The sequence below is a fragment of the Pezoporus occidentalis genome, unplaced genomic scaffold (genome assembly GCF_034315485.1).
Source record: "Pezoporus occidentalis ecotype Australia unplaced genomic scaffold, CSIRO_AGI_Poc_V1 ctg19, whole genome shotgun sequence".
Classification (NCBI taxonomy): domain Eukaryota; kingdom Metazoa; phylum Chordata; class Aves; order Psittaciformes; family Psittacidae; genus Pezoporus; species Pezoporus occidentalis.
Window position 1 is genome coordinate 98,771 of NW_026913748.1, and position 23,204 is coordinate 121,974.

General features: G+C 37.7%; 2 protein-coding genes across 6 annotated transcripts in view; one reads left to right on the forward strand and one right to left on the reverse strand.

Annotated features, from left to right (window-relative positions):
- Positions 1-2,357, forward strand: part of APPL2 (adaptor protein, phosphotyrosine interacting with PH domain and leucine zipper 2) — a 38,616-nt gene extending 36,259 nt beyond the window's left edge. For both annotated transcript variants that reach the window (XM_062616316.1, XM_062616315.1), the window contains 2 exons: positions 472-519; positions 1,281-2,357. In XM_062616316.1, the coding sequence (XP_062472300.1) occupies positions 472-519; positions 1,281-1,409 (177 nt within the window). In that variant the 3' untranslated portion in view covers positions 1,410-2,357. The remainder of the gene's footprint in view (positions 1-471; positions 520-1,280) is intronic.
- Positions 2,358-3,411: 1,054 nt separating this feature from the next.
- WASHC4 (WASH complex subunit 4) overlaps positions 3,412-23,204 on the reverse strand; it is a 39,886-nt gene continuing 20,093 nt past the window's right edge. For 2 of the 4 annotated variants that reach the window (XM_062616309.1, XM_062616312.1), the window contains 19 exons: positions 22,825-22,950; positions 21,493-21,600; positions 19,281-19,427; positions 19,102-19,181; positions 18,093-18,198; positions 17,185-17,301; positions 16,090-16,258; positions 15,807-15,961; positions 14,354-14,428; positions 13,423-13,527; positions 12,887-13,021; positions 12,082-12,190; positions 11,324-11,390; positions 10,551-10,637; positions 9,869-10,016; positions 9,181-9,277; positions 8,489-8,685; positions 7,272-7,371; positions 4,459-5,992 (listed from right to left, as the gene is read on the reverse strand). In XM_062616309.1, coding sequence (XP_062472293.1) covers positions 5,925-5,992; positions 7,272-7,371; positions 8,489-8,685; positions 9,181-9,277; positions 9,869-10,016; positions 10,551-10,637; positions 11,324-11,390; positions 12,082-12,190; positions 12,887-13,021; positions 13,423-13,527; positions 14,354-14,428; positions 15,807-15,961; positions 16,090-16,258; positions 17,185-17,301; positions 18,093-18,198; positions 19,102-19,181; positions 19,281-19,427; positions 21,493-21,600; positions 22,825-22,950 — 2,196 coding nt within the window. In that variant the 3' untranslated portion in view covers positions 4,459-5,924. Of the gene's footprint in view, positions 3,983-4,458; positions 5,993-7,271; positions 7,372-8,488; positions 8,686-9,180; positions 9,278-9,868; positions 10,017-10,550; positions 10,638-11,323; positions 11,391-12,081; positions 12,191-12,886; positions 13,022-13,422; positions 13,528-14,353; positions 14,429-15,806; positions 15,962-16,089; positions 16,259-17,184; positions 17,302-18,092; positions 18,199-19,101; positions 19,182-19,280; positions 19,428-21,492; positions 21,601-22,824; positions 22,951-23,204 lie in introns of those variants that run through there. The other 2 variants (XM_062616311.1, XM_062616310.1) reach the window with 2 other exon arrangements.

A 23,204-nucleotide genomic window follows, 5' to 3' on the forward strand; every position in this document is an offset into this window, starting at 1 on the left:
GCCAAGCATGAGCAGTAACAAGTGTGAACATCAGCTCATGTTAAGACATGCACATTTGTAAAGCTTTCAAAAGACAGGGCAGCCGTTCTGTGGTAACACCAGTAGGTATGGTGAAACTATACACTGCGATGGGATAACAACAGACTATTAGAAATAAGGAATGTGCTGGAGAATTTTTGTCTTAAACAACATCAGTTTACATGCACTGGAAAGATGCCCTGGGTTTGGAAATAAAGTTTGGTGAGTAAAACTGAATACAATGATTTACCAGCTTAAATGAGCTTTGAAGCAGAACCCAACGTCATTTTATGTAGTTAGCATAGTCAAGGGGTATTCCACCTCTGCTGTTAGACCTGTATTTAAGACTGGGTGTGACTGACACTTCTGTGTTTTAGGCCCAATTAAGAAACAAAAGAAAACCCCAAACCTGAATTTTACATACATATACCTTTTCTTGTTTGTTTGTTTTAGATTTGCTATGCCATTAGCTTGGGAAAAGAAATCATTGAGGCAAAGAAGGTAAATTTGTTTCATTCTTCATGTCTGCATTGTGATCCATCCTATTCTATTTTGGGTGGCACCCTCTAAGTACCTCTGGTGTGCCTATGAAAGGAGAACTGCGATTCTTCCTAATGCCAAAGTTCTGACCACTCTATTTAACCCAGCCCCTGGGGAGTTCATGTGAAGATAAATTCAGTTTGACTTTTCAGTAGCTTTATTTGAGATAAAATTTTGCCACCCTAAATCTGATTCAGAACTATACAAATTCAGTTGGTCATATTGGAATGGAAGCTGTGAGTAAAGTTGTCAAAAAACCCCAAACACTGTAAGGTAAAGTGTTTTTCACTTAAAATAAATGGCAACATTACTTAACTAGAGAAATTTTACCTATAGAAAGATGTGACGCTAGTACATCAACACGTGCTGTATATTTTTGCTGCTAAGATTTCAGTTCAGTTGGGGGAATAAGCTTTTAGTCACAGCAATAAGTACAAGTATAATAATTAATGTAGTCAGTTATTTTCCCCTTGTTTTTCAGTAATTCTAGCAATGTCAGATAAGAACAGCAAAATAAAAGGTCAAAGTGAGTGACTGTTCCCCTCACATACTCAAAGGATGGGTTTACTTGAACCAAAAAGGATAAATTTCAAATCTTTAGCCTAAAGGTTGTCATAAGAGTTGCAGAACCTTACCAAGAGTCGCAAAATGCTGGGAGAAGTGTGTGCTCCTCAAGAGTGCTGCAGCCTGCTGACTTCCCTTCTGTTTTTTTTTCCCTTCAGGATCCAGAAGCACTAGCTCAGCTAATGAAGTCTGTGCCATTCACAAACGATGGGAAGTTCATTCTTCTGAATGATGAGTCAGAAGAGGACGGAGCCATACGTGAAAAAGGGGAGGAATCAGAAGCATAACAGACTCTTGTAGTTTCCTGCAGCCTGGGAGAAGGAGCAGCAGGGAGTATGTTTTCAGCCATCGTGCACACAGGAGGTCAGTGCCCATCTTCCTGCTGGAGGGAGAGGGGCATCTGCACTGGAGATTCCTCAGGATTTGCAGTGGAACAGCAGAAGGACTTGTGCATCTGTGAATGTGCAGTGTGGAGGTGTGCCCAGGAAGCAGACAATCTTCGGGAATGTTTCAGCATTAGCCCCTTGCTGCTGGCAGTTGGGACAGCACTGCTGTCAGCCACAAAGGGTTATCAACACTTCTTCACCTTGACCTGGCCAGCAGTATACAGTTCCACTGAAATTGGTACCAAGCATCAGCTCCTTCAACAAATACTCAGCCTCAAATTCCCCCCATAGTCAATTTCTATAGTTTGCATGATGATGTGTATCTGAATGAAGGCTAAACATGCACTATTTACGTTTGTTTTCAGATGAAGTTATTTTTAGTCTAGTTTTAAGTGTAACAAGATTTCTCTTTTGTGCTAGCCTATTTACAAAACAATTTGTTAAACACTAAATTTTTCCTATTAATATAATCTATTTTTATATTGCATCTAGAATAATCTTACAAAACAAATCTAAGTGCCTACTCTTACCCTCCTTGGGACCACACTCACACCATCTGTAATTAAATAATGGACAGAATGTACCTCCTTGATCTATTATTCTAAATACCACTGACATGCAAACAGCAGGAGTAGTCAGAGAAGGGGGCATGTTAGTTGTTTGCAGTTGTTTCTATGGTTAGGTTTCTTCAAAGCTGCCAGAAGTGGTAACTGTAGGACAAATAAGTACTTTTATAAGAAGAATTCTTTGTATTTTTAACATTACAGTGATACGCAACAGCTGAATCTACCAGCAATATTTGGTTTTGAGAAACTGAGTAATAAAATGCTAGATTGTAAGTCGACAATATATTGACAAGTCTCATAGTCTATTTGAGTTTATTCTAATCTTCTTGAAATTAGATTTGGCTAGTAAGTTCACTTTATTCCCCCCTTCTTGTTTAACCTGAAAACATGAGAAATGGTACTCTGCAAGAACAAACATTTGGTATTGGGGGGATATAATCAATGCCAGAAGGTTGTATTAATCAAGATAAGGTAACCAGAACAAATGACTGAAATTCCTTGAACTTAATATAACTCGGTCACTTAATCAGAAACTAGATTTTCTGTAAGCAGCATCTGAAAGATCCAAGTTTGCAAGTATTTGACATGGAATAAATTCAGTTTAGCTAGTTGTTGAATGTTTAAAATAACCATGGAAGAACTGTTGGTAACTGACAAAAACTTCGTAAAAGTTGAAGCTGTCTTATTAAAAATAAACAAAGACCTGAACTGATGTTACTGAAGACACTGGGAATGAGGTTCTCAAAATTGTATTTATTAACACAGTTTTATATACATAATGTTCTCTACTCACAAACCAAAGAGACAGAGGTAACAAAATACCCTTTTGTACACTGAGTTAGGAAACATTAAGTGTTACATTTGGTCCTTTGTACCTGAGAAGCTGAAAACAGCTGTTGTTAATGGATGTCAGATGAAAACTCAAATTTACTTCCAATTACAGACTCTACCCTTCAGCACCTCACAGCAGTTGGGTGCTACTGGGATCATCACTGAGAGACCACTCACTGCAAATGCCTTTTGACTTTGGGACTGAGTGAGGCATCAGCTGGTTCCACTCTGCCTTACCACCATGCTGCGAGGAGGACCAGCAAGGCAGCCCCCTGCCTTCTGGCATAAAAGGGCACAGTGCCATACCAGAAGCGGGTTGCGATACCTCTGGCACAGCAGCTGCTACTGCTTGACACAAGACTGAGCACATGAGGGCAGCCACACTTCAGCCTAGTTTGGACCTGTCTTGAAGGAAAACACCTAGAGACCTGCATTATGTCCCTGGAGCAAACTCATCATCCTCACTTTCCTTTTATTTGGAATTTATCCCAGATAAATTCCCTCTGGGAATTTTGAGTGAGAGCATTCAGTTTAGTTTGGGGGATTTTTTTGTTCTAGCTCCACAGTCTCATCTCCAGCCCAGGATCTGTTTTGTTCTCATAATCAGAACAGGAGGGCAAAAGCAATGAGAATAGTAGTAGCACCACAAGCAAGACCTTTGCACCCCCTTCCAGCTCCTTGTGGAAAGGAAAAAGGATTTAATGTGCCTCTTGCTGACAGAGAGCTGTGTGACACATCCAAATCCAGGACCCACTTTGTATTTCAGTTGAGGAAAATTGTATATGCTGCTACATGACAAAGAAAGGAGGAAATATAAACTACAATCCTGTATTAGCAAGAATAGCTCTACTATCACTGTACATATTTGTGTGTATGTATATATTTCTGCCACATATAGTACACATTCAGGTCTCCCAGATTAAACAGGATTCTATAAAAATAGGCTTATGTTTTGCCTGCAGAACTGCTATCACTAGAACCACAGCAGTTTGTTGAGAAAATGCACAGTCCATTTCATGTTCAACTGCAGTGTATTTCCTATCCGAGACAGTGTCTTTCCAAAAGATAGTCTCCTATCTAGAAGGAGGGAAAAGTAGATTTTATCAGAGTGCAGGTAATGCTAGGTAGATATGCACAGTCAAGACAAGTGCACCCAGGGGGGACTGAACACCATTTATGCATGATTCTGCAGCTGCTGAAAGAAATGCAGTGCTTGGCCATTGCAAGCCAAGAACTCCTGGGACTTCTGCTGAGATACGAATATGGAAACACACACGCTGCAGTTGCAAAAGGATAGGAATGAGCAGCAGCAGCTGAGTGTTCAGTGTGGGCACAATTTGGGCAAAAAGAAATGTACACAAATTACAAAAATAATACCTGTATCAAAATAAAAAAGCAAAAATAACTCAAGTGATGCAGCATTCTTTAGGGCAGTCTCTGCACCGAGAATGAATTAGAAACAAAACTTGTGATGAGTCCAGCTGATTTATACAGTCCATGAAGCTTCTGTGTCATGTTTCCAGGACAAAAAGGACTTTAGCATCAGTCTGGTCTTTCCAGTTGCAACAAAACATCTGTCCTAGTTTTCTGAACATCAGAGGGAGTGGCAGAAAAGGGCAAATCAGAATTACAACAGGAATTGTCTTAGCTAGTGACCCAGGGTGGGTGAAACAATTTGAACCACTAAAACATCACTTTTTTTGTAATGTGAAGAGATGAAAGAAGCTGGCATGGATGGTCTAAAACTACAGTAAGAGTGCCAAAAACAAAACCCCCAAAAACTTATTCTCCGTTGGACTGACTGGTGTAGTTTATTCTAGTTCGTAAGACCCAGAAGTTCTTTTATGTTCTGGGAGATCAAAACACAACCCTATCTTTTAATGAGAGTGGGGTTTACTTTTAAGCTAAGTCTAGCTACTTACTGAAGTTAGGAATCTGAGTAACTCTTGCACAGTCTAAAACCTCTACTTGCAGGCATTAATGGATGTTACATTTATACAGAGTTCTCACAGTGTTCAGCAGCTTCTGAAGCCTGCAGTGCAATTATTGTTAACAATCAGGCATGTAAGACTGTATGAACAACACGGACGGTACAACAAGCCTACACAGGCCAGGAAATACAGCATTGAGGCTGAAACTTGCTATTAGGCACAACATATTCATGAACTGTAAGATCACTTAATAGTTACAGACACCCATCACACAGTGCCTGGTCATAAAAGGAAGAGCTGATTGTGGTTCTAGAACGTCTTGGCTCTGGATTTCCTTACTTCTGTGGATGCAAATCAGACCTTGGGTATGAAATGAGAAGTAATTTACTACATTAACTTTTCAGGGTTTCCCCTTTCTCTTATCTGAGAGTTAAAAACCAGCAGGGATAAATAAATGCCTGACAGGATCTTCAGTTCCCACAATGCAAATACTCTCTGTAGTAGTAATAAGGGTTTGTTGAATAAAACATTAAGGAGGACTTCCATTTTGTGTGATAACTAACATGCATTCACAACATACACCATTACATCTACAGTGTAATCTGTGACTGCACTAAATACAACAGGACTGCATAAAAATACATCTGAATTCTTTTCTTGGACAACTGATGTGCACAATAGCTTGGTTCAGTTTTTTGCTGGTTGAAGAGATGCATCAGTTCAAACCTTAGACCAGTGGCCTATGAGGTTTTTTTTAATACTATGTTAGAGATGCAAGAATGCATCTAAAAATTAGTAAGTTTTTAATCTGCACTTTAACTACCTCCAGGGTCAACATTTTATATCATTATTTTCATCTAAAGAAAAGTGCTGTAAATAATGGAAACTCCTGAAAAATAGGAGTTCCTCTAGGAAATACGGACAAACACAGACCTAGCCTCACTGAATGCTAGTATACTACTGTACGTTTTCTCTTGGGTTTAACAGAGCAAGTAAATCAAATCTAGAGCTTTTAACCCCTACAGAGTGTTACTGATGATGAGAACATGAATTATTTGAGTAAGTAATCATCACCCATACCAGCCACATCATTTCACAACGGGATCTGCAGGCATCGAGTTGGGGAGCTCGCTGTTGCTGCTTTTAACAGATTCTTCTACAAAATAAGAAACAGAAAATGAAGCCCTGGATCATGTTTTATCATTTTATTCAAGGCAGTAAAAACAAAGTCTTATCTATATTACACTGATGTCCTAATGCACTTGATAACACCATGGTCAGCACATGGAGTGAAAGGTTTCTCCCATCAGCAGAGCTTGTGTAAAGAATACGTACACATGCTCACACATCTTGCACAGTCCAAGCCCAAATATTATGGTAGAAGGTAAAGATATTGCCATGTTCAAAACTTTTCACCCTGGTATACATTTCAAGCTTTTCTCACCACAAAACATTTTTGGGGAACTGAATATTTGTCACAACGGTGAATATTTAACCTAAAATTAAGTAATTTACACAATGCTCTCATAAAGAAGTCAGGGCAATATGTCTGCTCTTACCCACCACAATGCTTGCAGTTGAGTTTTACTTCTTTTTGAGTTGAACCACTATTTGAGCAACTTCACTGAGTATGATCTAATGTAAATTCATGCTAAAAGACATCTTTCTTTACAAACTGTTTTCCCAGTACAGAAGAAAACTGATCTTTGGCTCCAGTGACTGTAATCTCACAGGTCACTTACATTTTTGTCAAAACTATAGTGGAAAATTATTTACCAATTCCATTTTTAATATACTGCTACCTCAGCTTATAAATCACTTGTGACTGAACTGCACATCTGTATCTTGATCATTCCAGTACTCATTTTATTTAGTCAAGAGACCATCCCACAAATTAAGATTTTACTCTGAATATAATTCAATGGTAGACCAAAATATACCATAAACATCTGAAAGTCACTTATAGTATCTGCATCATCTGCCTACAGAAGTTGAGAAACAGCTGTTACATAACAGGTGAAAACTACCTTATTTCAACACCAGGTTCATGGTGAAATAAACCACCAAGTTTATTTCACACCACCTAAGGTTGTGCAGAAAAGGCTGTCACTGTCAAAATTAGTAATTAAGAGGTTAAGTATGATGTTGAAGTTACTGAATTTAATATTAACTCCAAGTATGCAATTCTCCCTGTCCCAGAGTTTTGGGGGTTGGTTGGGTTTTTTGGGGCTTTTGTGGTCATGTTGTTCTCCCCTCCACACCCCCAAATCCAGCTTGAAATGCACCCATTCCAAAGGCAGCCTCTGTGAGCTGTTCTTTATTCCTCAAATCACCCTTAAACCCTCCATAACTCCTTCTGGAATACTGAATCAAAAGCAAGAAAAGCAAGAAAGCACCATCCCTACCAAGATGTTCTATGTATAGCATTCACTCACCTTCTTTTTCTTTCTTTTCCTGGTTTTCTTCTGCTGCAGTTTTATCTGCTCTGAAAAAGATTCTTGCACTACTGAGTGAGAAGTAAAGGAGTTCAAATTCCTAAGGGAAAAGATACAGAAAAGGAGTGTCAGCATACATCACAAGAATGAATTTGTAGGCAGATATAAATAGGATTTTTCAGAAGCACCTAAAGGCAACTAGACTTCTAAATGACTTAAACTCTCTTGAAAAAATAAAATCTTCCTCCATTCATTCCTTGTTCCATGCATTTTACAAAGCAGACATCAGCCAAAACCTTAAAAGGGTAATTTAAGCAAAGCAGAATCAGTGCAATAAATCTGTCACTACTGAGGCTGAAAATGAGGTTTGTAACAGCAGTGAGAATTTGAAGCAATTTGCTCACAGAAAATCATGCCAGACAAAAATTTAAACAACCACAAGCTTGATCAGCTCCTGAACAAGGTTCAGCAATGTGGGGTTTTTTAATGGCAGAAGACCAAACAGTGCACACTCATGGGAGTCATGAGGACACATAGGACTTTATCTGTTTCAACAGATGTGCTTTTACACATCATCATCACAGGTTATTTATAAACAGCCAGCTACATGTTTGTCCCACAGTCACCCCAAATCAAAAGCAGAGCGAGATGAAAAGCATTTACACCACTGATGAAACCTGAACTGCTGTGCTTCAGAATCCAAATGTATCTTTCTTCTATTTAACAGCTAGTGCATCATTCAACTTAGCTGCCCAGAGTTAACAGCCAAGCAACATGGTCTAGTGTGAGGCATCCCCTGCAGCAGTGGCGGTTGGAACTAGATGATCTTAAGGTCCTTTCCAAACCCAAACCATTCTATGATTCTAAGAAACTCTTAGGGGATCACAGTGTTACCGAAAATCTTTGTTAAAAGAAATGTAACCAAAAAGTTATTTGCTCCTATTTAAGCATTTAGGTTTTAGTTGCATTATATTTGATTTCAAACACCATGCGACAAAGACATCTAGTCAACCAGGTCAAGTTTCTGCCTCACTCAAATATAATGAACACGACATCCTTTCCAGACCATACACATCAAGTGTTTACATTCTTTTTGTATTACTGCTCTAAGACCATGCTCTATGTTTTTTGCTCTTAATAACTTCCATTAGAAGCCTGAATTGTAATGGGTAAGTGCAGAACTCAGTACAGAACAGATAATGACAGCCATGCTCTACCTGTAAACAAACTTCCAGTCGCTTGTGGGTAAGATTCATAGTTTGTAGTAGTTTTTCATCTTGATTTGTGGACTGCACGTTCTGTTGCTTAGCTACTGCTCTGATTTCCTTCACATACTTCTCTCTAACAGACTGGAACCAGTGCAGAGAATCAAACTCTTGGTACTGATCCAAAAGCTTCAGAATGTAAGCCACACCTGTAGTCATTAATAAACCATGTACCAAAGTCAACATGCAATTTGTAAAACGTTTTGTGAATGTTTTTAATGGAACAGCTTACGTTGATAATTCTCACACAAAATTTAAATTGCAATTAATTTACAATTAAATCTAACAGGGAAAGAATGATAATAAAGGAACAAGCTTCAATAGCTTCAACTTTTGAAAACCTCATAACTTACCCAAAGACTTGCATACCTTCTCACCTGCTGAGATCCGCAAGCTTTGAAAGAAATGGAGGAGCATCAACATACAACAAATCTGTTTGCTCCCATACACAGCTATTCCATGTTTATGAGATTCTGAATGCAACAACAGCCTTTAAATCAATTTTGCTGAAAACAAGGCAACCCAAATTTAAATTATGGAATGTTTAATTATAGCAACACACAAAATACAAACAGAAAAACCTTTTCTTGCAAATATCCATTATGTTGGCTTAGCCAAAGGCTAGTCAGCATGCTGAAACTTACCCATAGCAAACCCATCATCGGTGAAAGCTGCTCCACTTTTGTTCTTCTTATTCAATTTCTCCTTGCAATTGATAGAATGCTCTACAAAATTGAGGGTCTGAAAGAGTGAAAACCTTCTTGGAATCATCAAGAGGTGCTCACAAATTTTAGAAGGTATTTTCATACATGCTCTTACTTATCAGTATAATTCCCTGCCTAAAACTCTGTTAATTGTGTCTCCCGTCATTAGACATTTTTGTATGAAAACCTTTTTTTCTAGATTTTGGGGTAAGAAAGTTAACCTTGAAAAAACATTTGCATATGTATAAGTAAAATAAAAAACCAAACATACATCTTTGCTGTTCTTGTCAGTCTATTACTTCGCATACTCTTGATGATTACTAGAGGTAAGCATGTAAGCAAGTGAAGGATAATTAAAAGAGCCCAGGCTCCTTTTTCATTTGACTTCCCCAGATTTGATACAAACAGAAGTTCAAGTTACCTTCTGAATGCTAGCACATGTAGTTACATAAATAAAGAGAAACATGGCTTTGAACAACTATCAACAAAGCCACGCTCAAAACAATACCACTCATAATCAGGGAAGAAAGTAGAATATGCTAGTCAGCAACCTAACACAACGTATTTAAACCCAAACCTGATGTGATACATTCTTTCAAAGTTAAGTAGTGGAAATGCAAATACTAACCAGTGGAGGAACAATTATATAGAAGTTCCGCAAATGCATGTTCTTTGGACTGCGGAATTCAGGAGCAAACACATCCACAAGCATTTTGAAGTACTCTGTTCCCTCTGCAAAGTTACGTGTGAGGTCACCAAGGACAGAGTCCAACTGTCTGCAAAGGATAAGTCATGCTATTACCTGCTTTCTGCTAGAAGTTTCTTTGCTTATTTACACCTCGTGGTAAACAACCCTCTCTTCCTTCTTTGGCTACACCACAATCCAGTATTCAGACTAGTGCCTGAGATTACCCCTCACCTCTACAGCCACCTTGAATCATGTTTCTAGACTTAATTCTCTCAAAAAAAGTCTATAAATAGATTATTTGCAGCTTCTTTTCCTGAGGCCCTGACGATTCTAAAAGTAGATGTCAGACACAAGGTGAGGAAAGCTCATTAGCCTTTAAACCACAAGGATTTTATCAAGAAACCAGGTTCTAACAGTCTATTGGTACAAATGCCACTTCTCGTTTTTAAAATGACTGCTTCTATTTTTTTTTGCTTTGAAGAGAAGTAAGTATTTTTGCATGAAGTCATTTGAACTTTTAGCACACACACAGAGACAACTAATAACTGCATTTATAACTTTAAAATTACAATTCTGTCATCCCATCCCTGCCTTAGATCGCAGAAGCATGATTTTAGGGTACCTTGCCGCTTTTTGTGTTTCTTCTGAGAGCCCTTCTTCTTTCACCAGCTCCTCAAAGTTAACGATATCTTCCAGATCAGGAACAAACCTGAAAATTTACTGTTTGTTAGGATTATGCTCAAGTGTCTAGGATTACTGAAGTATCTACCGTAATTTGTTATTTACTTTAGTTTTCTGACATCAGACTACTTAGTTGAAGTTTTATCTGCCATACCATTCACACATAGGCACTATTAAATTCACTTCTAAAATAAACACATTATTTGTACTTCTGCATTTATCACGCTAACATCTCCCCTCTCTAACACTTGCTTCCCTTAACTGTAAGTTTACTATTATTTGCAAGAAAAACAACTATTTCTGTAAAAAGTCACTATATTTTAATAAACACAATCATCTATACAGAAAGAAGCATCAAAGAAACCTTTTTCCCAAGTTCCTCTTGTACTTGTACTATTTTTCCTTAATGCACCCTGAAGTGATCAACATCAGCAATTACTGACTTAATTAAGAACTAGTGACTTACACGTAAATTCTATTAACTCTTTTGAAGCTTTTTTCCACAGAATTCATCTGATTTTCAGTGGTTTATGGCAATTGTAGTACAGTTCTGAATTCCAGCACTGGTTTTGATAATATCACTTTAATAAAGGCATAAAAATGGACCTTTTCAAAATTTATGGGGGATTGTAAGAACCTAGGGAACATCAGCATGAATAGGGAGCAAAGGAACAAAAAGGAACAGACAGAAAAAAGAAGTATTTCTTTAAGTACCTAATTGCACTGCTACAGCAGTGAAGTCCACCAGATCTTATCATTCGTACATAACCCATAGCGTTGCCTTTAAAAACAAGAAAAAAAAAACCAAGGAAGTAATTTGTAATGACTTAAACACATGCACACTCTTCACAACTCCTATAAGCTCTGAAATGTCAATAAAAGTTGCCATATACTTCTGGCAAAGAAACTCTTCTGAAAGCCGCATTAATGAAGTTACAGTGAACCCTGGAATCACAAGCCTATGTAGAGAAATAAAGCACAGATGCATCATCTAGCAAGGTGGCGTTCACTTCAGTGATAGCGTAAGAGCAAAATAGTACAAACTCTCTCCACTGGGCACATGAAACACTTGCAAGTTCAGATCAGTCCTGCATATCTACAGCATCAATGGCTGAAAATACCGTTGTAATGTCGTGCATCACTCAAAGTTACTTCAGCTGAATATATGGCCATTTTTTGAAATACATGAACTTAACAGTACTATTATTTTACTAGAAAATATACTCAATCTGAATAAAAGTCAGAAGGGAACAGGCATATATGCAAGTGTAGCTATATTTTAGATTAAGACATGCAAGGACCATTTCTTTGTAACTGAGCAAGAGTATTTCACATGGGGTACAAGTGAAGCACTTTCCATCTGAATGGAGTTAAATCTAGTTTTAGCCTGATCTAAAAGTTAAGTCACAAGACAATGAAGAACTCTTCCATTTAATAACATCTATGACATTGTCTTACATAGCATTTCATACCAATTTGACTTATCAGTTGTCTGAACTGGTCAAGATAGCTCTGGCCATCTGGGGTTATTCCAAGTTTCCTGATGCCACGGTTGAATTTATCTGCTCTTTCAAAAGGATACTAGAAAAATATTTGAGAGTAATTTGTAAGAATAATTATCCTTAATTTTTTTCATCATGTCAATACAATTGTATTTACAATATATTCCCACCTCATATCTACAGCTTTTTTAGAAATTATACACCTGCCTGCCCATTTTAGTGCACAGAAGTCATTTGGCTAAGTTACTTCTGCAAGTTCAGAAGTGAAATAGAAGTGTTACTGTGAACAAGAGAGTATTCCTACAAGAAATAAGCACTTGACATACAAAGAAGCTGGCAGTCTGTTTTACTAAATGCACCGTCTCTCACATTTTTGAGAAATGGGATTTTCCAGCATTGAAAATCAGACCTTCATCCCAGATCTTGCCATACTGGAGCAAGTGCTACAAGTTCACATAATTTTGGATTCAATCTGAATAACCTTATTATTCAAAACTGCTAACAACTGTTAAGCACTAGAAGTTTAGAACCTCCAATAGACTATGACTCCATCAAATCATCACTTTCAGGTCACAATGAATTTACCGACATTATATTTACAGATATAATGAAACAATTCCATCTGAATACAGACTTGTATAACACTGCATTTTGCTAGACCAAATCTGTCACTTTGTCTGGAGATACGCATTTAAATAATAGGATTGCTATGGTTTGCTGCATGAAAGTAGCATTTTTATCCAAGTTATTATCAATCCTTCAAAAATTACTATACCTTGTGATCATTTTGATCCTTGACTTCCCTGAAGAATCTGATGTCCTTGATAAGCCTGGATTTGATATGCTCATCATACATGAACTGGCTAAAAATATAGAACTTTTTCCTCAAAAATTGATAAGTAAAATTTACCTGGAATAATAATAATAATAATAGTCAAATCAAGCTAGTTAGCAAAGTAACAAACATATTCAGCAACCTGTTTTCAGTAGATTCTCAAATAACCTGTATTTATATGGAACTGTCTACCCAATTGACTTCACTGAAATTCAGAGTCCCACCATATTTTCTCTGATGTGTTTTTAGATCTCTTCATTAACTTTTATGCAACAGCTGGAAATGGCATAACTCCTAAGAGACTGTAGTACTGATTTGTGTCATGTCCAAGAACTGAATTATTTTGTTAATACATGCAGTACATGATTATTGCATTATTAAAACTGCATAACCAAATAAACCATCAGGGGATGCAAGGGCTGGAGGCTTCTGTGCACTATTAAAAATTATCCAACAACAGTGCAGAAGATACTCACTGTTGTGTTCATGATTCCTGTTCCATGAGTTCGAATTGAATTAGCAATGTGTCGGATATTGATAGTGTTCAAGTGTTTGTTATTACTTGTTCTTTCAATGAAGATCTGGGAAGCAGGAGAAAAAAAAAAAAAAGTAAGTTATTTACCCAAAACTGATTCTGTGATAAATCATCAATGTAGGTAATCCATATCCTATTTCTGAGAGCAGCTAATAACTGATGATTAGGAAGGAACAAAGAAAACCCAGCATGCATACAATAAACTTCATCTGGTAGGTTCTTCCAATTTCTGCAAAGTGGTGATTCAATGATTCCAAGGCAGATGCTGCACCCAAACTCTCACATTTATAGAGACTATAACCTGCATTAATTGGTCTAAACTCTTTTGGCACCTGTTTGTACTTTTGGCCCCATGATATATAATGGTAATGAATTCCACTACCAAATTATGTGCTATGAAGAAAAAAGTATTTCCTTTACTTTAAGGAAGTCACTCTTTTTCATGCTGGTCCTCATTCTCACTGTGTGAGAAATCACAAAGGGTTGCTCCCTGTACACATTTCTCCATGTCATTCATGGCTTCATCTCTCTAATAACCCTTCTGCAGATATCCTTTTTTCAAGTTGAAAAATCACATATAGTATGCCCTTAGGCAGCAGCCAATTATCCTTGCTGCCCTCTCACAGCTCCATGGGAGTATCTGACATGGGGTGATCCTACTGGCACACTGTACTCAAAACATGCTTAGAGAACATTCTCCAAGACCTATCTACAACATCCCTAAAGATGTTTTTCCAGACAACAACAGCTGTTTTACAGTTCATTATTAAGTATATTCAGGTCAGGGTTTTCTTACATGTTGTCTACTTCTACATTTCTCAATCCCTTCAAATAAGAGCCAAAGCCAGGAAAAAGCACAGGTTACACCTTACCTGATTATTCAGATTGTAGAGGTAGCGGGATACAAAAACATGAATGTTTCTCATTATTTCCAAAACATCCAGACCCTGAAACAATATTGTCTATTGAGAATTATTATGGTAAAAATTCTCAGGAACTACAGACATGTCTAATCACTAAAGTGAACAAATACTATTTCTGTAGTTACTTGAAAGCATTTTTAAAAAGCAATGTTTTCACTTTGCAAAATAAAGAATCTCTTAATTTTTGTTCAGTGTCTACAAGACAAAACTTAAAGGAGAAAAAAAGAAGCTGAGTTCTTGTTTTAACATTTACTCTTCTGCCTGTTTTCCTTCCAGCTTCCCCTGAAAGTAAGGAATCCTCCAGTCTCTACCACAAGCCCCAATTAAAATTTAGCTTGTAGGAGTCCCTTTAGTATCATTGTGCCTAAAGAGGATACCCTTTAGTCTATTACATCCTATTTCCAGTTGTGCCAAGGATTTTATCAGGATTTTGCTGGAACTGGGGAGGAATGGAGTGTAGGGTGTATTTGTTTTGAAGTAATGCTCATACCAGAATGAATGTTAGGAAATCAATGATGTGAAATGACTTAATTCTTTATAACACTGCGATGGCCAAATATTGCCAACAGAAAACCAAAGACAGAAACTGAAACTAATCCAGAGGACTTTCGTATCAAGAAGCTGATAGAGTTCTTAGTTCTATGCCCTCCTTCAACTTAGGAAGACACAGCCATCACAAACATTTCTTTCAGGGGCAGAATGTATTTCTAAGAGGTTTCACCAATGTGCTAACCCAAATGAAGGAATGAAGCTAACCGCCAGGAATATCCAAGATACTAAAACTCTTGAAGCAAAGTCCTCAAAAATATGCAAGTTTTATTTCTTTTGCACCAACTCTGTAACAATTAATGCCTTCACCACAAACTTTACAAGACTACTACTTTATATGTAACAATGCTTAGTAGTTTCTAGGAGGCTCTGAGTCACTCTTATTAAGCTAATCATAGATGTCCCAAAGTCCTCAATGTCCAGCCTGTGAAAGAGCTGCTCTTGATGATCACTGAGTAGAACCTGCTGAGAAGCAAGCAATAAACCTGGGAAAAGGCCCACCATTCAAAGGTCATTCCAGACTTATGGCAGTTTTATTCCAGCTGTACTGCTCGCCAAATTGCTGATACTGAATTGTCAAGAAAATGTTCTGACTTTATATACCCACTTTCATTAAATCTAATGTTTAAAAGAAAAATAAAAATTATACAAGTCCAACATGAAATTAACTGATATTGGTGTTATCTCCAAAGGTAACTAAAGATGTTGCCTCAGAAGTCAACCAGAAATTAAAGCTCACTCTTTCCAAACAGTTCTCTACTCTTGGTACTTTCAAGAACTCAGTCCTCTGAATGGCTAGCCAGTATGACAGTGTAATAGAACAAACAATATTCATATCCTGTAGGCACTGTACCTGTTCCAGAGTCTGGCTGGGAAGATGTGCTTCAGTCATACTTAAACCATAGCGTTGAGTTGCTAGGTTTCTCATTTCACTGTAGGTGGCCCAGTCATGAAGAGCTACAGTTGTTAAATTGTAGAAGGTCTTGTCCAAATAGTGAGTTACATAAGCTGTAAACATATAGAAGGATGAACAAAACAATACTACACATTTAATTAGGGAAATGTGCAAAGAAGTGAAAAGCTAAAGTGCAACAGAGTTGAAAGTAATGGAATCAGGAAAACGTGTAACTCCTCACCTTTAATGTCAATGAATCGATTGAAAAAACGTATTGGATTCAGAAAGAAGAAGTGAGCTAGATCCTTCATACCAACTCTGAATGGATTTCTGTCATCCAGCTTTAGGTGCGTATGAACTGATAAGCGCAGGTCCTTTTCTATCTCTTTACATAACTTGTCCAGCAAGTGCTGTTCAGGGAAGAAAAAAAAGGCATGTTCAGTGTCTGCCTACAATGCTCTGTTCACAGAACTAACATCTCTCTCCAGAGATACATGAGAGTCTGATTAAACCAGTGAAGACAACTTTGCTTTGGCAGGGCAACACAAGTCAAAGTGAATCAATACATGGGAACTAGAGTTATTTCCTTTGTCCTTGTTCTAGTACACAATAGCTCAGAAAAGATAAAGATTCAGCTACCTAATGCCATTCTGTACATGATTAAAACTTCCATATAGGAGTTTAACACAATTTAAACTACAGTATTTTGATTTTTAATCTTAAGGAGAGCTAGGCTTCAGGCTATCTCAATAGTAAGAACACTTCATCAGTGAGGAAGAGTCTTGCAATAAGCAATCTGGCCCCATTTTATGCAGAATATATAATGTTTGGGTTTGAACTACTTAATAAGTGTCAAAACCTAGGTCAAAAAACCTAGGACTTGGAAAATCCAAATTCTCTTTTTCTTTCTGTCAATCACCCTTCATACTTGTAGATAATAATGCACTAAAGAGACTAACTACATTTACAGAGCCTTCACGACTAAACAGTAGTACTTATTTTAGGCATTCATAGAGCAGATCCTAATCTAACTAAAAGCACTCTTCTGTCTTCATAGCCAGATCTGTAACTGAGGTTTTGCCAACTTAAGTAATTTACAGTGCAGTATTTTCATGTTCCCAGCCAGATACCATCAGCAACATGTCTTAAACAACCAGAATCGTCAGTGAATGCTTCCTTATTTGTTAAAACACTTTACATCAATTTCAGAAGCACAAAAAAAAGCACAATCTCTGTGCTACTTTTGTAGATTATATCAGGTTTGGTACAAAAGATGCTGGCCTGTAAGATATTCTAAGCACAGTGTTGCCTTTAATTTCCATTCACAACAGATTACCTCATTAAGCACTTCCATGATTTCTTTGTCATAGCATTCCAGAAGCAACTCATAAGACTCCAAGTGTCTTGCATGCATCATAGCAGGTACACAGTCCCGCAGTGCACTAAACATATACTGAAAAAAGAAGCTATTACGCTTAACCAACAGATTGACAGACATGTCAACAGCATCTCAGTGTTCAAAGCTAACAAATGAATCAAAATTGCTAGTCTTCCCATTATTATTAAACATAGACTTCATAAGCCCTACAGAAGTTTCCACTCAATGTGCTCATCTGACATATTTAGTTGCTACTGATGCATTTACTGGAAGGTCATAATTATTAGCTATTTTATGTGAAATTGTTTCTACTATATTCATTTTAGCACTGTAATTGACCATGGCATGCACAATACTAGAACAGATGACTGATTTTTATTAGGATTAGCATGCCAAAGCGTGATTCACTTCTGCAGCAAATGCTTGATACTTCAAAGAGGGACAGAGAGACAGAGGATGGAAAAAGCTACAGAACAACCCAATATAGTGATATGTGCTTTAGAAATATGTAACCACAATGTGGAAGACTTTTAATATTCAAGTCTAGTAAAAGGTGTTCTTTTCAGATTACAATGAATTAACAAAGAGAGGAACAGAGAGACAGACACACAGAGAACCAGAGTTAATGGCAACCTGATTTTTTTTTTAGAGCAGACAGATAATGCTTTAATCAGATTTAGAACAAAGACTGCTTTTGTATTCTCCAGACTGAGGAGGAATTTCTGTCTCAGTAGTAACTTTTGCCTGAGTTTCACTTCTTTTTTTTGAGCTTTTTCCTTAAGTATTTCAGTCTAAGCTTTATCCTCTCCTCCTCTGAATCCCTCCCACTGCAGCAGCTTCTTGACATTGCTAATAGTATTACTTACATGCAATCTAGCAGAATCAACTGCATTTTCATACACATCATCTAAATAGATTGGAAAGATTGCTCGATGCCAGTACAAGAAACAACAGTCACATTGTGCTCGAATTCTAGAACACAAAATTACTTATTAGACACAGAACTGGAAGAGGCCATTCTTCTAACACAGTGATATTTAGCATTTAAACTAAAGACAACTGTTTTTCAAGCCTAAGTTTTACATGGTTACTTTAATGTTCCAGATACATTGTCCTTCAAAAGAAAGGTGTTTAAATAATGAACATTTTACTTCTTGTTTTCCACTAGACTACTTATAAATAAAAGATACGTGCTTTAGAAAAAAAAGTTTACTCAGTCTCTGGAAGAATTAGACCTTACATTACAGCAAAATCTTAAATATTTTCCTATTCATGCAATTAGTAACCAAGAGGTCAAACATATATTCCAAGTTTCTCCTGTAAATCAGAAAAGAAACAGGCCTTTCTTGATACAACCAGTGTACAACACTTATCCCAGGAATTCATCCCATGAGTCATCCACTGGAGGTGTTTGTCTCTTTCCATAAAGTATGAATGGAACCCAGGTATTTACCTAGCCTTCAGAGAGTCAACATGGTGTAACTTCAGCGTTCACTGAAACTACAGCAGCAGTAAGACATGGTGTCACACATGACCTGATAGGCTGATCTCCCATAGTGGTATTAGTTTATAAATTTGGGAGCTGGGTTACGAGGAAGACTTAGCTTAACATAAAGCCCAGTCAACCAAAAAAATGACAGAATTTCTAAACCATCAGAGAAGTGGATTACCAAATTGGCAAGTTAAGTACATATGACTTGCTCAAAGACCAGCAAACTTCAGGCTTAGCTCTGGAATTCTGTCTATCCCTGGTCTAAAGTACATGGAAAAATCACCACTAGCAGGCACCTACCAGATTTTGCAATTCACACAGTGAAGATCCAGTTCCCCTAGTGACACTACACCGCTTTCCTTACATTACATACTATTACTTACCGCTCTGTAAGTTCACTGATCAAGTCTAGTTTTTTCAGAACTAGCTGAAGGGGAAGGAGTTCTTCATCTTTAAAAGTTTTCTGTGCAAACAAATTAAAAAAAAAAGAAAGACAAGATTATATTTCTTTACAAGATACCACACCAAGCACGTACAGGTCTGGAACAATCATGGCACTTACCATCTGTGTTCCCACGCTTAGTGCAAGGGAAACAATTAATCGCCTCTGTTTCGTACTTGGCCCATGAAGGGTGTTCTCAGCCAACACCAAAGCAGAGAGGACATCCAGGCGTTGCTCACTGTACTTTTTATCAGAAATTACTCTTTTCTTAACAGAAAGACACAAAAAAGGCAGTGAAAAGTTACCTAAGCCCAAAAGTAATAACTTACCTCTTCTTTCCAAGGCTTATGGACTTGTTATAAACTGAGTATTTCTGCAAACAAGTTATTATCTGTGAACAGAGCTAACTGAATCCAGATTCATTTCCCTGTCAATTCAGTGTTATTACCTATCTATACACTTCAAATATGTGCAGTTCAGCAGGAACATGACTCAGGTCATACAGTACACAAATACTGTACAAGCTGCATGTGACTGCATGCCAAATTTAAAGGTACATAAAATTAAAAAAAAAAAAATTACAATTATTTTTTCATCAGTGACTCCCTGTTATTGGTAACAATCCTGTTTACAGCTGATCAGTCAGAAGACATATAAACGTGGTAATAACAATCACTTGCAATTTTCTACAACTTTTAATTTATCAGAAAGATTAAGCATGGACAAACAAAGGGAACAAGTCTCCTGGTTAAGAGGCTGAAGTCAGAGACATAGTTGTGAGTAGTAGCGTAACTCAGAAGAGGTATGGTTTCATGAAAGAGCAAAAGAAAGCCTCTTCTAATTCTAAGAATGTTCAACATGAAGCTCCTAACCTTACATGCTAAAGCTATGCTAGGTACATGCCTTAGCCCCTACACCTCTTAGGTGTAAGGTCTCAGAACCTTAGCCCCTACACCTCTTAGGTGTAAGGTCTCAGAACCTTAGCCCCTACACCTCTTAGGTGTAAGGTCTCAGAACCTTAGCCCCTACACCTCTTAGGTGTAAGGTCTCAGAACCTTAGCCCCTACACCTCTTAGGTGTAAGGTCTCAGAACCTTAGGTGTAAGGTCTCAGAACCTTAGCCCCTACACCTCTTAGGTGTAAGGTCTCAGAACCTTAGCCCCTACACCTCTTAGGTGTAAGGTCTCAGAACCTTAGCCCCTACAGCTTAGAAGCCACTTAGAAACAAAGTGGAGCACATAAAAAAAATTAGTGCTAATGAAACCTTCTATTTACCAGCATTTGTCTTTTACATATTTTTGGAGCAGTCAAAACAAAAAACTGTTCACAGATCTGTTCTCTTTGATATTTCTCAATACACAAGTCTCAGCACATTTCTATGCATTTATAAATAATTTGTAATGTAATTACAGGTATCTCCTGAAAAGATTGTTAAAGTTATATTTGAATATATGGGAACTATTTGTTTGAAGATATACAAATGTATCTTAGTAGCTTTGAAGCTTGAAACTTCTTCAATTCATGCTACTCCTGATATATATGTACATACATATTTATATCTATCTTGTTTTTTAAAGGACGACTTTAAGGACAATGTAAAACATGGAGATGTCAGATACACAAACTGAGATCAAAGGCAAATCAAATTAAAGTTTAATAGCTGCGCCAATATCAATAGCATATTTTACAATTCTGCTATTGAATGTGATGAAAGAATAAACAATCAGTAGTACATCAGAACAGGCAAACTAAAAACTCATTTTCCTATTTGCCCTGAGTTCAGAAATTCAAGATTTGATAACAAAATGTGTAGTAAACTGATCTTGTTTATAGAAAGATATAATATGTAGGTACTACAACGTCTCATCACTAGCAGCCACTCTGCCCCATAGCAAAACAGTGAATTTATATCAGCATTAGACTCCTGTTAGCCATCATGTACTAACCACTGCTATTTTGCCAAGCAGACAAAGATTTAAATAAGCAACAGCCTGCTTGCTTAGACCTATAATAGACTGCTTTAAGAATGTACCTCAGAAAAAAGGTACTAAAAGGTCAGTTTGTGAAATTCTCTGGACGGAAAAACTAAAAAAGAACACAAGACCATGACAAGAGATGCAGCTGTTCAGAGGAAGAGAGGAAGCATTCTTGATCAAAACCACATGACCACTGTGCTGTGCAGTTTCTAGGGCAAAGCTCTGACCCACTGAACAGCTTATATCTGTCAATTATGATACAGCACTAGCCTACAGATTTTGCAAAAGTAAAATTCTTTAAGACATTTTTAAACATTTAGATAGGAAAGATTAACCATTAGAATTTGGATTACATACCTTAGCTACAGAAATAGTGTGGAGAGCCTGATACTGCAGATGCTGAGCAATGTGTGTCACAGAATCAGCCACAACCATACTTCTTCGGTAAAACATGTGTTCTATTGCCTAAATCAATCGCAAGACACAATAGTTCAGGTAGTCACTGAAACTGCTGCCTTTAGAAACTGGCTTTATGCTCTGTGACTCGTCCACACTGCAAAACCAGACTTCTTTACACTTTGTAACATACAGTTACAATTACCATAGCAGTTACAATTAACCGTTACAAACAGAAAAATTAAACCATTCAGGAGCAGAAAAAGTTTCAGGACTGATCTAAGTTTTGCTGTTGGGTTGGGTGTTTATCTTCCCTTTGGAAAAGGTACCAGAAGTGCAAGTCCTGCACGTGGGGAGGAACAATCCCATAAACCAATATACAGTGGGAATCATCTAGCTGAAAAGCAGCTTGGCAGAAAAGGACCTGGTGGGCACCAAGCTGAATGAGAGTCAGTAGTGTGGCCTTGCTTCAAAGAAAGCTAATGGTATCTTTAGCTGCATTAGACAAAGTTATTACCAGCAGGTGGAGGCAGGTGATCCTTCCCCTCTACTCAGCACTGGTAATGCCACAACTGGAAGCTCTGGGCTCCTCAGTATGACAGAGACATGGACACATTCAAGAGAGAGTCCAGCCAAGGGCCATTAAAATAATCAAGGGACTGGAGCATCTCACATATGAGGAAAGGCTGAAGGCTGGGACTTTTCAGCCTGGAGAAGAGAAGACTAGGGAGAAATCTTATCAATGTATAGAAATACCTAAAGGGAGGGTGCAAAAGACAAAGATAGCCTCTTTTCAGAGGTGCCCAATGATGGAATAAGAGGCAATAGGCACAAACCGAAACACAGAAGGTTCCCTCTGGACATCCAGAAATGCTTTTACTGCTTAGGTAACCTGACACTAAGACAGCCTGGTTGCCCAGGGAGGCTGTGGAGTCTCCATTCTTGGAGACACTAAAAAAAAAGTCATCTGGACACAGTTTTGGGCAACCAGTTCTAGGTGGCCCTGCTTGAGCAATGTGAGGCTGGACCAGACCTATTGAGGTTGAGCCCAATCTCAGGAAGTCCCTTCCAACCTCGATCATTCTCTGACACCACATAAGGAAATCAGTGAGAAGTTACACAAAAACTGGTTCTAGCCTCCCGAATCTCCTGTTCTCTAACCAAACCCAGTCTTGAACAAGAAGCCACCAGTGCAAAAACATTTCGTGTCTCAGTGGGGTTTTAATACGTCATGTTTAATCAATGTTCTCTGTAAAAGACCTACAAGTCAACAGTTTTTATCCAGTGACATACCTTCAGAAGTTCCACAAGCCTGCATAGAGCTTTCACTGAGGTTTTGGTCATAGGTTTTTGCATTGACATGTAGAGATTCATTGTAGTTTTAATGATGGTGCTAAGACTGTATGCATAAAGAAAACCCTAAAAATAAAATGAGTACAGCGAGAGGGGAAAAACAATATTTTTCACAACATATCCATCAAGTAAGTTCTCTCCATTTTCTTTTGTACATGATAGACCTCTAACTCTCACCTCTTCGCACTAGAGAACCTACTACTTCACTTAGTAAGCAAGCCTGAGATCCCAAAGCTGAATGAGGCCCTTTTGCTAAGCACACATTATGAAACTGTCTACAAGTCATCAGATCACCTGATCATTAGCCTCTTCTGGAGACA